The 15049-nt window shown below is 56.4% G+C and overlaps 7 protein-coding genes across 7 annotated transcripts; 3 read left to right on the plus strand and 4 right to left on the minus strand.

Annotated features, from left to right (window-relative positions):
- Positions 1-998: 998 nt before the first annotated feature.
- DL89DRAFT_267008 (putative cytochrome P450 monooxygenase) lies at positions 999-2807 on the plus strand. Its single transcript, XM_040887330.1, has one exon. It carries the CDS (start codon positions 1059-1061, stop codon positions 2622-2624), a length of 1566 nt encoding a protein of 521 aa, XP_040744487.1. The 5' UTR covers positions 999-1058; the 3' UTR covers positions 2625-2807.
- Positions 2808-2838: 31 nt separating this feature from the next.
- Positions 2839-4300, plus strand: DL89DRAFT_267010 (uncharacterized protein). The gene is given in 2 exon segments (XM_040887331.1): positions 2839-3025; positions 3042-4300. The coding sequence occupies 1 exon segment, from the start codon at positions 3107-3109 to the stop codon at positions 4241-4243; it is 1137 nt and encodes a 378-aa protein (XP_040744488.1). The 5' UTR covers positions 2839-3025; positions 3042-3106; the 3' UTR covers positions 4244-4300.
- Positions 4301-4379: 79 nt separating this feature from the next.
- Positions 4380-5718, minus strand: DL89DRAFT_292481 (mitochondrial carrier; the record flags this gene model as incomplete). The annotated part of the gene is made up of 2 exons (XM_040890313.1): positions 4380-5480; positions 5521-5718. The coding sequence occupies 2 exons, from the start codon at positions 5716-5718 to the stop codon at positions 4380-4382; spliced, it is 1299 nt and encodes a 432-aa protein (XP_040744489.1).
- A 92-nt stretch (positions 5719-5810) lies between these two features.
- Positions 5811-7171, minus strand: DL89DRAFT_257084 (uncharacterized protein; the record flags this gene model as incomplete). Its single annotated transcript, XM_040885493.1, has 3 exons — positions 5811-5966; positions 6004-6525; positions 6587-7171. 3 exons carry the CDS (start codon positions 7169-7171, stop codon positions 5811-5813), a joined length of 1263 nt encoding a protein of 420 aa, XP_040744490.1.
- Positions 7172-7476: 305 nt separating this feature from the next.
- DL89DRAFT_257085 (uncharacterized protein) lies at positions 7477-8375 on the minus strand (the record flags this gene model as incomplete). Its single annotated transcript, XM_040885494.1, has 3 exons — positions 7477-7846; positions 7923-8189; positions 8254-8375. The coding sequence occupies 3 exons, from the start codon at positions 8373-8375 to the stop codon at positions 7477-7479; spliced, it is 759 nt and encodes a 252-aa protein (XP_040744491.1).
- Positions 8376-8871: 496 nt separating this feature from the next.
- Positions 8872-10350, minus strand: DL89DRAFT_143129 (uncharacterized protein). The gene is made up of 4 exons (XM_040883460.1): positions 9827-10350; positions 9546-9720; positions 9384-9446; positions 8872-9235 (listed from the first exon to the last, which is right to left on the minus strand). The coding sequence occupies exons 1-4, from the start codon at positions 10240-10242 to the stop codon at positions 8903-8905; spliced, it is 987 nt and encodes a 328-aa protein (XP_040744492.1). The 5' UTR covers positions 10243-10350; the 3' UTR covers positions 8872-8902.
- Positions 10351-11500: 1150 nt separating this feature from the next.
- Positions 11501-13039, plus strand: DL89DRAFT_267013 (uncharacterized protein; the record flags this gene model as incomplete). The annotated part of the gene is given in 5 exon segments (XM_040887332.1): positions 11501-11730; positions 11751-11862; positions 11882-12128; positions 12288-12291; positions 12392-13039. The coding sequence occupies 5 exon segments, from the start codon at positions 11501-11503 to the stop codon at positions 12960-12962; spliced, it is 1164 nt and encodes a 387-aa protein (XP_040744493.1). The 3' UTR covers positions 12963-13039.
- Positions 13040-15049: the final 2010 nt, after the last annotated feature.

Consider the following 15049-nt stretch of genomic DNA (forward strand, 5'->3'; position numbering starts at 1 on the left):
TCAAATACCAAGTCAGTCATCGACTGTAGGAGGATAGCTTATGCATAATGGCTATATGTATATAGGTTAATCTAGGGGATGGGTGGTTATCGGGTATATGGAAAAATAATTTAACAATATGACCGAGGGGAAGAAGGGAAGCTGGTTGTCTGCCTGAGCCTTTGCACATAGGCATTTCGGCCATGCCCATGGTGGCGCAAGGGACTCCAAGCCATAAATGACAACAAATAATACCTTTCAATAATCGAAACCTTTGCGTACCCACATCGAAAATTCTGACATTTCCTTTATTAGCTTCTGTCAGATTGTTGTGAGGTTTGATGGTTTGTAAAATATTACTATTGGAAAATTAACAGAAAACAAATAAAAAGGACCTCAGAGGTGGCTATAAGCGACCGTTTCTCATTGGAGGCTACAGGCCCTCTTCAGGGGCTTCTATCGTTGCCAAGGAATCAGCATGTTGCGCGTTTGGAGTCTGGATGTTGGCTGGTTGCTCTTCAGCTACGCCTGAACTTGATGCAATTGGGTCAGCCCTATAACAAGCTGAGCGCCAACGTCCATGCCGCCACTTTATTGCGCCTGATACGCCATCTCATACCTTGCACTCGGTCCTCCAAGTAGATAACAATTGATATACATATTTTTTTGTTGGTATTCAGCTAGGTAGAGGCGCAACACAGGGGTTATTGTTGACTGTGGATCAGGAAATGTATTCATCACGAGTAGCAGCAGTGTGATTGGAAACCACAGAGACAATAGATAAACCTCTTGGGCAAATAGTACGCCACCTCTAGCCCGGCTACTTTCTCTGGATGGCATGGGCTCTACTCCATGACAGTGGCTTCGTTCTCTCTTCACCGCTCCCCACCACCCTTGAGTTCTCACATTTGCATTGCCTCTTACTGCAACTCGAAAAACCCTATCCGAACGTCATCCCGCCCTGGCGGTCAAATATAAATATCACACCCCCGTCCACCGTCAGGACTCCCCATCCACTCCCCGTGTGTACTCCTCATCACTATATTCGTTCGTATACCGCTATTTCAGTAGCATTTACAATGTTTCTTTTTCAGCTTAATGCTCTGGAGAGCATCCTTGTGTACTTCAACTGGAGCATCACTGTCCGCCTGGTTGCCATTATTGCTGGGGGATACGCGAGCTACAGGACTGCGCACGCTCTATTTTTTTCACCACTACGCCATATCCCTGGCTCATTCCTGGCCCGCCTGACACCGCTACGCTCACAGCTCATTAATATATCTGGTCGAGTTGGGCAAATGACAAAAAAGGAGTACAGCATGTACGGCGATATCTACGTCATGGGACCGAACGCAGTTGTAATTTCTAATCCGGTAGATATTAAGGCCGTGCTTGCCTCCCATGCCTTTGTAAAGAGCGATTTTTACATGGGGTTTGATACTTTTGGAATTGAAAACACGGTCAGCGCGCGCAACCCAAAGGTGGCTTCTATGCGTAAGCGCCAGCTCGGGCCGTACTTCAATCCTGCTTATATTTCCAGAATGGAACATGACATCCTGCGCTACGGGATTCTTGGCCTCAAGTCGAAATGGGACAGCGAGTTGGCGCAGAGCTCGAGCGGCAGAATCGAGATTGATTATAGCCGCGACTTTACGCTCGCAACACTGGATTCAATCAGCGCACTGGCTTTCGGAATAGAGCCGCGAGGGTTGAAGGATAACGATGCAACAGCCGCAGACCGGGTTGAGGCAGCCCTCACGATCCACGGCATTCATGCAATGATGCCGCTGTTCAAGTTCTTTCCGTTTTCGTTGGCAACCTGGCACTGGGAGTCGCAGTATAGGAAGCTTATTCACCACTGCAACGAATCTATCGCCGCGCGTAGGAAGCATTTGGCTGAAGGTGGCAAGAAGCCGGCGGACTTGCTGCAGGCATTCCTTGACGCACAGGACCCTGAATCCAAGACCCCGATGGATGAGAGACAGATACACGCGTCGTCAATTGAAGTGATGTTGGCGGGCACTGGAACGACCTCGAACGCGCTACAGTGGGCCACGCATCTGCTGATGTTGCATCCTGAGCTACGTGCTAGGGCTGTGGATGAAGTCCGCAGCAATTTCGCGGCAGACCATGTCATCACATACGTAGATGTCAAGAAGTCGCTGCCGTTTGTCGAAGCGTGCATATACGAGGCACTCCGTCTGTGTCCTGTTCCTGGCGGCATTGTGCCTCGTGTAACTCCGCCTGGTGGAATAACACTGCAGGGCCACTTCATTCCTGAAGGAACCGAGGTATGGGCCAGTTATTCCGGTTCAAGCATCCACAAGAGCACATGGGATGAGCCGTTGAAATACGATCCCACTAGGTTCTTGGATAACGACAAGTCGCGGTCCAACTTTCTGACCTTCAGTTCTGGAGTCCGGATCTGCTCTGGCCGTCATTTGGCGTGGGCTGAGGTGTCGACTATCCTCGCCAACATGCTCAAGGACTACGACTTGTCCCTGCCTGATGATTATACCCACCTCGGACCAAGCGTGCTGGATGACAGTGGATACCCGAAACTGATGGAATCAGTAATTTACGCAGCCTCTACGCCAGCACATCCCCAACGCGACTGCCGGCTGGTTCTCGCCAGACGCATGTAGCCACCTACCAATGCCTTAGTGGTATAGCTGCACACCTGGATCAGCTGCATTCCATGCTGAGGTCGCCCTCTGCTGCTCCCTTATAATCAGATACCCTGCTGTCCACCAGCAGCCTGACAATTTTCTTCTTCCTTCTGAGCCTTAATCACCCTTTCCTAGAAACTTTCAATATACCTGTTTGTTGCCACTTCAATCTGCGCATAGTTCCTTTCAACGGCCAGCTTCACCGGTCCATTTCAAAGCCTATCGCAGGCCGAGATATCGAGGTCAGGAAATGGCAAGCCCCTTCGTTAGCTCCCATCTGCGGCAGGACTAGCTGCTTCGAACAATGGGCCGCATCTGGGAACTTCCAGCAGCGCATAGTTTTTATCCGCCTGTTTCTGACTTTCGATCTCCGCCTCTTCTTGTTTTTTTTTTTTTTTTTCCTTCCCAGCTGTCTTTTTCTTGTTTACCAATACCACTTTGTTTTGCAGTCTTTCGAAATGAGCACCAACGTTCTGGAAATTCCACACACAGAGATAATATCGCAGCTGGCGCGACACCTCAGTTCGATCCCACCACGGCGCTCCCAGTTCCACAAGCGCGGCAGCGTGGCGATAGTTCTGCGGCTGCACGCGGACCAGCTGCCCAGATACACCAGCAGGGCGTCGCAGCTACAGTCGCTGCACGCATTCCTGGCGCACAAGGACGTGCGGGCGGCGCGGGCGCAGGTGCTGTATATCCAGCGGGCAGCGTATCCGGGCGACCCGTGGTCGGGGCATATAGGGTTTCCGGGCGGCAAGCGCGAGGACTCGGACAGAGACGACAAAATGACGGCGGTGCGCGAGACGCAGGAGGAGCTGGGGCTGGACATTGGCGGCGAGGGGTTTGAGTATCTGGGCGAGCTCGACACGTGCCACGCGTACATGTGGTTCAATCTGCAGACGATGATGGTGGTGGTGCCGCATGTGTTCCTGCAGGTGGTTGGAAGGACACCGGAGCTGAGGGTGTCGGCGGAGGTAGCGTCGGCGCACTGGATCGACCTGGGCCAGCTGCTGAAGCGCGTGCAGACGCCGTGCGCGCCATTCACCGAAGAGTACCGGTCGATTCCGCTGGACGTCGCGGCCCGCGTGTTCCCGCGGTCCCGGCAGAAATGGTGGTACTGGGTGATGGAGAGAGTGCTGGGCACCACGCACTACACGGTGCTGCCGCTGGAGTTTGCGCGGGAGTTCTCGGTGGTGCGGTCGCAGAACCGCGGCTCGGTCAATGCGCGGTACAGGGACGTGCGGTTCGCCAGCGACAAGGAGCTGTTCCTGTGGGGGATCTCGCTGGAAATCACCAGCGGGCTGGTCGACCTGGCATTGCCGGCCTCGGCAGCGCTGCACCCGGCGTATGTGTCGGTGGCCAGCCCCTGGCCGCAGATGGATAGGCGCATGTGGGCCGACGTCAACTGGATCACCAACGCTCTGCACGCGCATGTGTGGGGGCCGCGCAGGCGCAAGCCATACAAGGTCACGGGACTGGACTTTTTCCGGGCACACGCATACGCACTGCGGCTGGCGCTGGGACTGTCGCTGGCGGCCCGCGCATGGGCGGTTTATTACGTGGCCCGCACAGTGCAGCGGCTTTTGGCAAAATAAAAGAGTCTAAAAGGCATCGTCCAGGTCGTCGGTGGCCAGCAAGCCCAGACCAAAGACAGTCACGTTGGCGGTCAGCTGCAGCGCAAAGCCCGGGTACAGCCCGCGCAGCCCAAAGTGGCCGACGCGGCCCAGGCGCTCAGCCTTGTCGGCGTCGCCAGCCGGCCCGGGCCCGCGCCATGGCAGCCCGGCGCCGCTGCAGGGAAGGCAGCGACTCGCCCTCCTCGGAGACAATCCGCCAGGCGCAGTTGGCCATGCCCGTGTAGGGCACTGGCGACCGCGCGACACACGTGCGGAACTCGCGGAAGCCGTCCTGGCGGCGCTCGTACTTGGGCTGGGCCATCAGCCGCGTCCGCACGGTGTCGATGGGCAGCATCACCACAGCCGCCAGGGTCTTCCACGCCAGGCCGCCCAGCGCAAAGCTCGTCGGGTGGTCGTAGGCGTCGATGCCTGCGCGGCCCAGCACAAAGGCGCCCATGCTGCGGAACACCGGGTCCAGCGCGTGCTTGATGAGGGTGGCGGTCACGTGCGCGGCCCTCACGTACAGGCCCACCAGGCCGCCCTCCTCGCGCGCAACCGTGCGCAGCGCATGCAGCGTCCCGCGGTACTTGCGGTGGACAGGCGACGCGCTCTGCACAGCCAGGCGCGTGCGCACCACCTCCAGCGGCGCCAGCAGCCAGCCCACGATCACGTGCGACGCTACCAGCGTCAGCGCGCTGGGCGCCCCAGCATCAATGTACGCGCCCAGCGCAGCGCTATCGTACAGCCCCAGCAGCTCATTCATGGCTCCCTCCAGCGTCGGCTGCAGCAGCAGATGCAGCATGTCGTATGCCCACTGCGTGAAGGAGCCCTTGAACAGACTCAGCACGCCCTCGGTCGGCTGCCGCACCACCGCCCGCAGCGCCGCCCACTTGCCGCCCGCCAGCGCTGCCAGCTGGTACCCGGGCCGCGTCCCGTCCACATACCCCTTGTGGTCCGCCCGCACCCGCGGTGCTGCCCGGTACTGCGCGCTGCTGCCCGCAGCCCGCGCCCGCAGGTACTCGTAGTACGCCGGGTCGTCGGGATCCGGCGCCTCTCCCTCGTCCTCCTCCTCGCTGGCCTTGTCCTGCTTCACAGCGTCCTGCCGCGCGGCCTCCGGCAGACACTGCACCTGCAGCAGCGTCTGTGCCATGCTGAAGGGGCTGGCTGCAAGCGTTGCTGCGTACCGGTAGCACGCGAATTTGACTAGCTCGCTAGCTGCCTGCGCTGTGTCCACGTGCTCGTAGTCGCCGAAAGTCCACCGAATCCAGGTCCTCTATGACCACCGATGTGTTGGGCGGCAGTGCCAGCGGGCTCTCGAATTGCCCGTTGGTTGCTGCGCGCAGCCCCTCCAGCGGGTTTCGCAGCTCCTCGAACATTGCATTTGTGCGGCTGCCCGTCGACTCGGCGTACGGCCGGAACGGATTCGCGCCCTGCGATTTGTCGGAGAAATCCGTCATTCCAAGTATAATAGTGCGAAAATAAAAGAAAACAAAGATCAGATGTTATCTAAAACGAATGCCAAGCCGAGAAAAAAAGCTGCCTCCCACTCTCAGTCGGCCGCCCTGGGCGCCCTTTCCGGCTCCTCGGCCTCGTCTCCGCTGGACCACGCCGACGAGCTGTCCGTCATCCCTCTGACGAGTCGCCGTCGTCTGCCTGGCTCAGCTGCCGGCGTCTGCTCGCGCAGCCCCAGCTCGGCGTCGTCCAGCTGGAACAGGTGCGTGCACTTGCCCGACCTAACTGACCTCATCACCGGCACATCCACCGCCGCGCTGCCCCTGCGGACGCTCAGCCCCAGGTCCACAATCCCCGACCGCATCGCCGCGAACCGGAACGCAACCGGCCCCGGCGCCACCTGCCCCTCGCCCTGGGCCTTGATCACCAGCGTCTGCATGTTCTTCATCGACTCGTCGTCGCTCAGCGGCTCCACCGGCACGGCAATGTCGTCCAGCTTCCACAACAGGCTGTTCTTCTCGGTATACCAGATGCCCGTCGGCCGCGACGCCTGGCTGGTCACCCGGCCCAGGAAATTCACCAAAAGCGCCGGCTCCACCAGCACGTCGCCCGCATACGGCCCCGCGGCCTGCGGCTCGTAGAACAGCATCAGGGCGCACGACGTCGGCGTGCATGTGCAGGCCTTGCGGAATACCGCCGGCATCACCCGCATGTGCTCCAGTCCTGAGCCCGTCTCCTGGTACTTGAACACCGTGACGCTGCCTGTCGTCTCCGCGAACAGGTTCGGCCGCACGAACCGGTACCATTCGCCACTGCCGCCCGAAGACGTCAGTCGACGTATCCAATGTGACCACTGCCGGGTTCGCCACCCACCGCACATTCTCCTGCCCGCTGAACGCACAGCCGCACCGGCGCCAGCTCCAGCGGTGGGATGCTGCTGTGCACCTGCAGAACCACCTCGCCCGTGACCTTGTAGCTGAAGTCCAGCTGGCTGCCCACCCGGTACTGGAAGTCGTAGTCCAGTGTCTCGCGCACCGAAAGCTCCAGCGCCAGCGGACTGCTCGAGTCCACACGCCGCCCGCGATGCGTGGTCCGTGCCAGCACCGGCACCTTGCTGTCCGCATTGCCACCTTCGCCTGCGCTTGCTGCAAGCTCCGGCACTACGCAGTCTCCTGCCGACCCACTGGAAGCCAGATCGCCCGATGCGCTGGTCTGCGGGACCGCTGGCTCCGTGGTCTCCTTGGCCGCCTCATCCGCGGCTTTAGGTGAGTCGCTCAGGGCTGTCTCGCCTGTGCTCTGAGTCGGTGCACTAGCCGCACTATCGCTGCCCACAGGCTGGCTTGCGTGTCGACTGGCCCGCTTGATCGTCGACCGCGCCTTGGTTCCCGGAGGTGGTGGCGGAGGTGGTGGCGGAGCACGGCGTCTCGATGCGCCAGTCGCTACTGCTTCCTCCGACATAGCTCTGACGGGAGCCACAATACCAGCCTCCTCATTCGGCACTGGTGATGCTTGCTGTCTCTTCCACAGCAGCCGATTTAACAATCCGGAGCTCGACATCCTCGGGCTCAGCTTCCGCCGCCTCCGCTGTAGTTAGCTCTGCTGCTGCTGCTCCCACTGGGCGTGGCTCTACCGTTGCTGTCTCCCCTGCCTCAGGGAGGCTGCGTCGTCTTGCTTGCGCTGCTCTGCGGCCGGCTATGTGTAGCTACCTGTGCCAGCGGAACATCATCGTCATCGCTCGACTGTTCCCCCTTGCCCTCCTGGCTTCATCCTTGGCTTCCATCCTTAATCTCCTCCTCCTTGACTTCCTCTTTGGGTTCTTCAGCCTCCTCCTTGGCCTCGGCAGCAAACGGATCCTGCGTCTCCTTGGCCTCCGCCTCAATTGCATCCTTCATCGACTGCTCCTCCGTCGGCGCCACATACATCGTCCGAACATCGCGCCTCCCGCGTCTCCGAATAGTCGGCGCCCCCCTTAGCATTGTCGCCACACGGTTCAGCGCCGCCTTCGACTCATCTGGATTATCCTTGATCGTGTCACTGCGGATTGAGAATTTGACCCGGAACGCCTGCTCGCCATTGTCGTCATCGCTGCTGTGCTGCGAGGATGTCTCCGCCCGCGTCACGTCGGCGCTGGCGCTGCGCGAGTGTCCGGCTGGCGCTCGCATGCACTGCATTCCATGCTGGCGACTTGTCCTGCCACTGGCGATTTGACCTGGCACTTGCAAACGCCTCCTTATCTGCTGCTGGCGTATCGGCCGCCGGAGTCTCTGCCGCCTTTGCCTCCTGCACGATTTGCAGTGGTGAGTGCGAGTTGTCGAACTTGGAGTCGTCAAACATCACTGCACTGCCTGATCCCGCCTGCTGCAGCTCCGGCCACTGCTCAGCAACAGGCGCTGCTTCTTTAGGCGACACTGAAAACGCGTCCTTGTCATCCGCTGCAGGCGCATCGGGAGCAGCAGGTACTGGATTCTCGGCTGGCCTTTTGCCTCCTGCGTGATTTGCAGTGGCGAGTGCGAGTTGTCGAATTTGGAGTCGTCAAACACCACTGCGCTGCCAGATCCTGGCTGCTGCAGCTCCGGCCACTGATCAGCAGCACCAGCACCAGCATCAGCATCACCAGCACCACCAGCACCACCAGCACCACCAGCAGCAGAAATATCGCCATTCACATGATCAACCAGGATACCGTCACTGGGCACCTCGCTCGCAGATCGTCTCCGGGCTCTTGTCGCTGGAAAACACCCAGTCAGCAAACTCCTGCCCACTAGCCTTGTGCGCCATCGGCGGATTACGCACCGGCACAACCTGGCCCGTCTCCGTCGACAACAGGCTGGCTCCGCGCTCATGCCTGGGCCTGGGGAACTCGCCCGGCATCGAGCTGCTCGCGATCCGAGTCGCGCGACATCGACGTGCTGGTCGTATGCATGCTTGACGACCGACTGCTTGCCGATTCGAAGGTCGAGCTGACGCTGCGCGTCACTGTGACCGGCGTGACCTCCTCCTCTCCTACTCTTGTTCCGCTTTGCCCGCGTCTTGCTGCGGAACAGGTTGAACTTCAAAAATCCCTTCGACTGCTTCGTGCTCAGCTCCGGCGCCGCACTGACCTGGCTTGCCTGGCTTGCTGGCGATAGCACGCCTGCTTGGTTCGCTGGGGATTGCTCTGCTGATGTCACCGGCTCTGCGGGCTGCGGGCTATGCACATCTGCTGGCTCCATGTTGCGCGGGCTGTTCAGCACTGCGGCAATTTGCGGGCTGGTCGTCATGCTTGTGGCGACTTCCACTGCGGACGCAACGCCCGCCCAGGCCCTTCTTCAGGAACTCCGACCGGTAGTGCTCGAACTTGAACACGGCGTCGCGGATGAGCTCCACGCGCGCCACATCCGCTGTCTCAAAGTCCTCCACTAATGTCGATATCGTCGATTGCCACTGGTCCTGGAGCTGCATCAGTGATCGTTTCTCGTCTTCGAGCTTCTGCGCTGCCTGCTGGCTGGTCTTTGCTGACTTTGAAACTGTGCGCGCCGAAAGCTACAGGGAAAAATAAACATGCCCAGAATCAAGAAATAGCCGGGCTTTCAGTTGTCCTGTCGCTGTCCACTGCCATGACTGCTGATTACTAATCCACCCCCCACTCGAATGTCGATGTTTTTTCCCACAAACTCTGAACCATCCTTACCTTTGGAATCGACTCGTGGTGAGACTGCATCTCCGATGCCATCGTCCGGATCTTGCCCTCGATCTAGAAACCCCCACCCACATGCCAAATGCAGATAGCTTTAGTGACAGTCTGGGCAGCCATTTTGGCCTTGTCGCACACCAGCCATTTCCTCACCCTTACCTCTAGCGCAACCTTCCACGCATCCGTGTTCAGGAATACATGCAATGGCCGGACTACCTCGTTATTGATACGCTCTGCCAAATGCAGGTGCATGCGGACCAGGTCATCGACCTCCCTCTGTAGCGCCGGACCCAGACCCGCGATCTCGCTCCCGATATTGATCGATGCCGACCCTCTAACAAACAAACCACCACTTAGTTTCCTCTGGACCGGGGGAAAAAAAACAACAAAATGAAAAACCGGCTGCTTTCTTGCCTGCATGCTGAAAACGGCCTGCTTACCTCCGCTGCTGGTTGTGTGGTCCATTCCGGGCCCCGTGCTTGCCCTGCACCTGTACTTTTTCAATCGCTGATGCAACCGCATCCTCCATTTGCGCCCTACAGGTCGACATGGTTGGTGTTCCCACATCAATAACCAAGCACCCTCCTGGCTGCACACCCTGGCCGGTGGACATAGGACCCCTTGTGCTGCTTACCTGTTGGAGAAGTATTCGATGAGCCCCGACAGTGTGCTGCGCCCGACTTGGTATCGCCGCGAGACCTCCTCTGCGAGCACCACCGGGGTAATTGACTACGCGATAATGGAATTCAACAAACACAGCTCCTCTTGTTTTAGCTTCCACGCTACTGAAATGTGCCCAACACTCCCGGGAGAATGACCAGTCTACCGTCGCCCGCTGGTCTGGGGCGGCAAACATAGCCAGGTCCCTCCCAACAACTCACCTGAATTTCAGCAGGGTTACTCATCAGCTTAAAGTAGGATTAAAATGCAAGTCGTTAAAAAGAACAGTGTAGCTGAAATGCGAAACACGAAATACGGAATTTGCTATGCCTGAAAAAGGGGGAAGACAAACGCTCAAGTACAGGTGCAGCTCAAAAAGGACCCCTCCCCTGCAGAGATGGCCTGAGCCTGAACCTGAGCCTGAGCCGGGTTAGGGCGCATAAATGCCCAGGCGGCGTGGGGGCTTTCCCAGCTGTCCTACATCATCACACTAACCTTGGCCTGCTGCTCCACAGTGCTTGGCTCCTTTCGCAAGATGACCAACGGAGCCGGGTCCAAGAACTGCTACCGTTGTCTGAAGAGTTTCTTGCTGTGGTAATCCCCAAGACAGGTGATCATTCTGTGGATATATACAACATGCACCAAGTACACCACGTCCTGACAGTGACGTCAAGGAAATTGCATTCATCTTGTTAAAACGATTAGCTGCTTATGCCATTTCACTGAATTGTTTACTTGGCGTCCTTTTTACTGCCGACAGCTATTCATAACAAAGGTGAGTAATTACCACGCACCAAGGGTTACATTGATTCAGAAACACCAGTTATTCTTTTGAACCACTAACCAGGTACTTGTTGGCTCCAGCTGGCTCCGGGTGGCTCCATCCGAAACACCCATGGGACTCTGGCGGCTCGCTTATATCGGACAAACCATCACATATGGTACACTGAGCTGCATACTTTCCGGGACATGTGGACACCCTTCGGTTTCTGTTTTCGGCCACCTTGTCCATTCAGATACCTGCAAGACTGTTCCTGAGAACCTGGTCCAGTCCGGATTGCTCATAAACAACGCATGACCTTATCTTGAAAGCAATCGATAAACTTGCTTAAAGTGCTTGCAGGTGTACTAAGCCGCATGAACCCCATCTGGACATCCCTCACTATGGATCTCTATACGAGGAAGTCTTTCTCCACTCGGAGATGCGCCTGCATATTGCAGACACTTGTCTGCTTCGGTTGTCACGCACGCACCGCTGGCCGCCTTCCTCTCGAATATCTATAAAGCACGACCTCCGCTCCACTCTTTCCCCTCTCCATCACCCAACTGCTCTTCCACACTTCCATTTCCATATTCATATCCATCTTTCCCAGAACACCAGCTATGCATGTACGTTCCTCTGCCAACATCAGCGCCTCTGACGAACGGCGATATAGTCGAAAGCATAATCCGCCATGCCAACTATGTCCAAATCCAAGACGAGCCCGATATGGGCCACCAGGAGCGCTTCGATCAATCTGGCTCTGGTCTGTCACTCCTGGTATTCCATTGTCAAGCACGAACTCTACAAAAGCCTGGTCATTGAGCCCAAGAAAACCAAAGTCAGGCCGTGTCACATGGCGCTCAAATCTGCCGTCAATTGTCGCCGCCGGCATGCAGCACAGGGTCATACACCTTTGTCTCGGTGGTCCCCTGATCACCGAGCGATGCTACCCTCATCGACGTTATCCGAGGGCTCGGCGTACACCATCACAGACTCCCCAACCTATGCTCAATTCTTATAATGACATGTGATGGATATACAGAGTTCCCTCGGGTCTGGTGTCGCCTCCCAGCTCATCTCCACCTACTTGCTGCAGCTGTTCCCCCATGTATTCTCTGTCACTCCTATCACGTCTGGCAGCCTATCGACTGTGCCTGCCAACATCTACTACAATCTCATCGTGATGTTGGCTGCCTCTATCAGCAAGATCACGGTCGATGGCTTCATCCTTCGTAGTATCCCACATGTGCATTTCCAGAACCTGACCAGTATCCGCATTATAGACCCATCAGAGGGCACGGCATCCCGGAACTATGCGCGTCAATCCTAACACTCTCAAGACAATCGAAATTGTCAACAGCTCGAGCAACTTCCCGTGGGGCATGTTCGGCGACGCCAGCAACCCAATCGTGTTCCCGAATGTCGAGCAGCTGATAATGCGCACGTTCCAAAATTGCCATGTTTACCCGGCGACCCAGATTGGTCGGTTCAAGCTGCAGTTCCCCAGACTCTGGAGCCTCTGCCTGATGGAGGACCTTGGACTCATACACGGACGCGCTGGACTTGGATAAAGATCCTCTAGCATTGGGTCGCTTGTTATCCTCGATGATGCAAACAAGCTGCAGCGCCTCAACCCAAAGTTGGTCCGCAATATACGCGAGTTCTGCATCAGCGATTCGCAGAGAACTCAGATCCCTGTACTCGACAAGAACGGCTTCTTTATCAAGATCTTTGATATCCCGGCCAAGCTGAACAAAGTCACGCTGTCTCTGCCACAATCCGACTTCCCGCCCATCAAGGACGCAAAATGGCCAATGCTTAGGAGTCTGCGCCTTGTAGCTCGCTCAATTCCGCTGCAGAGCATTGAGATTCTCATGACGCAGCTGCCCCGGATGCACACGCTAGATCTCTCCATGTCCCACTCGGATCAGCAAGCCAGTGATGAGGTTGTGTGCAGCAGGAGGACCCCACTAAGCACATCAGTTCTGGTATTTGGTCTCAAAATCGCATTCCCGACACTGCGAGACAAGACCTGGCTACTGATGGCAACCCGGCGGCTGCCAGAGCTTTACAAGCTAGTTCTGTCGGAGCGCTTTAAGGTGGACAAGGCAGCCTTGAGACGGGTGTACAAGAATGGTCTAGCATTTGTCTAGGCTTTATGATTTCTACCATTTGTAGATTTGTTCTAACTATAGGCAGTTTATCATTTTTCTTTCATTTTTCGCCTCCTACATTTTATCCTGGTGTTCATAATTGCTGCCATTCAGGGTCCAGAGTCCCCCTGCGCTACCATTGGCAAACCTGAAACGCACACATATAAAATCCCAGATAGACCGTCGGCTATCCTTCCTCTGTTCATATATTTTTGAAAACGCATTTTCCAAATATACCCAATAGCCACTCATCCGCTTGGCAAACAAGGGTGTGTCTATAAATTATACTTTGTACGCTCTTGCTCTTTACATAATAATGCGAATATCGCTGATGATGTTTCGCATACCGTTGCTGCAGTTTTGAGGACGTCAGCGCTGGCAAGGCCATGTCAGCTGATCAAGACTGATGCCAACGGAAAAAAAACCTATGTGCAACTGATGAACACACTAGCAGAGAGTTTAAAGTTTGATCCATTGCAGACAGGCTGCTTTGGTTTTGTTGCTGTGCTCGGATACCATGCAGTAACGGAATCTTCAAAAGGGCAGTGCACGGTGTTTGTAGTTTCCCCTTTCTCCCTTTCTCCTTACTCCCTAGCTTTGCTATTTCAATTCTTAAAATCACACATCAGACATCAACGACACCACCTGCCTTTATATGTTATCTCAACTGTACTAGAAATACTCTGCTCGCGATGCGAGCTCGGCTGCTAGTCAGCATGGGTTGACACGTCGATAAGAGCATCACGGCGAACCGGTCATTTGAACGTGTCGGATGGCTTGTTGATGCAATGGCGGATCATGGACATCTCCTGTCTTGGATGGCCTGCTCTGCGTAGGCGCTTCAGCGCTGGCTTCGCTGCTGCTGGCAACAGAACCGCCTGCTGCTGCACACCTCTTGCGCGGCCTCTTTGTTGCAGGGGTGGTGCCAGAAGCATCAGCAGCAATGGCCGTAAAGCGATGGAACCGTTCAGGAATACTGCCTGAATCACAGAGTGACTGGAAAATGAGCCTGAAGTTTAGAACTGCTGCGAGATCGCGGTTCAAGAGCCGAGACGAATAGGCCCGCCTGTATTGTGCCATGACCCGCTTACATGACTCGCTTGTACAGCGGAGAAGGCCATGGCACTTCACAATTGGGTTCTTCGATCTCTGGTAGGGCCGCGGGTTGGGAACATGCCGGAATGTCAGCAGCGACTTTTTGCAGCAGAACGGGCACACCGACGATGTCCGGAATTCGTCGATCAGATAGACTTCAAAGCCATGGTGCTTGAACTTGTCGCGCTGCCCCTTGCCACGAATCGGCGCATGGTGCCGGGCCATCGGCGCACTCCAATTGCCCATGATCAGCACTGGGTCTGGACCAAACTTGCTCCGGAGTTTTGCGGCAAGCCTGTGGTCTGCACGGGCCTGGTTCATGAATGAATCAAGGCGCAGCTTGCGGTGAAGCGGGTACACCTTGGGACTGGTGCTGACACCCGGATGGGCCTTCCAGCGCCTCTGGTGCTGCTTGTTTGACTTAGTGAGTTGCTGCTCTGGTAACCTTCGCGCTGTCATCGTGTTGGCATAAAACGGTGCTAGGACACACCGCACAGATGCACGGGCAGCAACGTAGGCACGGAATTTTGCTGGGCTAAGGGTCCGGCAGCAGTGCTTGGAAAGCTCTGCCTCTGCTCTGCGGACAGCATCTTCTGGGACTTGATCCTTTGTATCCCAACGAATCCTGTCATAGTGGCGCAGCTTGAGCTCCTTATTGCGCTGCTGCCGTGTGTAGCGGTAGAGCATTTTTTCACCCTCTTTCCCATTGCTGCTATTTTCGTGCATCATGTATAGCAAATCGCCCCGACCTGGATCGATGAATACACAGCGGCCTTTCAGATTCTGCAGCTCTGGCTGTGGGATCTGGTGGATATAGCGACAGTCAGCTATAGTACTGCCTACCACAGCATCGCCTGTAGCATCGCCTCCCACAGAATTGCCTCCCGCAGCATCGCCTCCTGCACCATCAGCATCTACTGCACCATCAGCCTTGAATATCTTGTCTTGCAACAGAATGCATATCGTTACACCATCTGTTGTCGCCATTCCGT

Source organism: Linderina pennispora, assembly GCF_002104995.1.
Source record: "Linderina pennispora strain ATCC 12442 chromosome Unknown DL89scaffold_5, whole genome shotgun sequence".
Taxonomy (NCBI): domain Eukaryota; kingdom Fungi; phylum Kickxellomycota; class Kickxellomycetes; order Kickxellales; family Kickxellaceae; genus Linderina; species Linderina pennispora.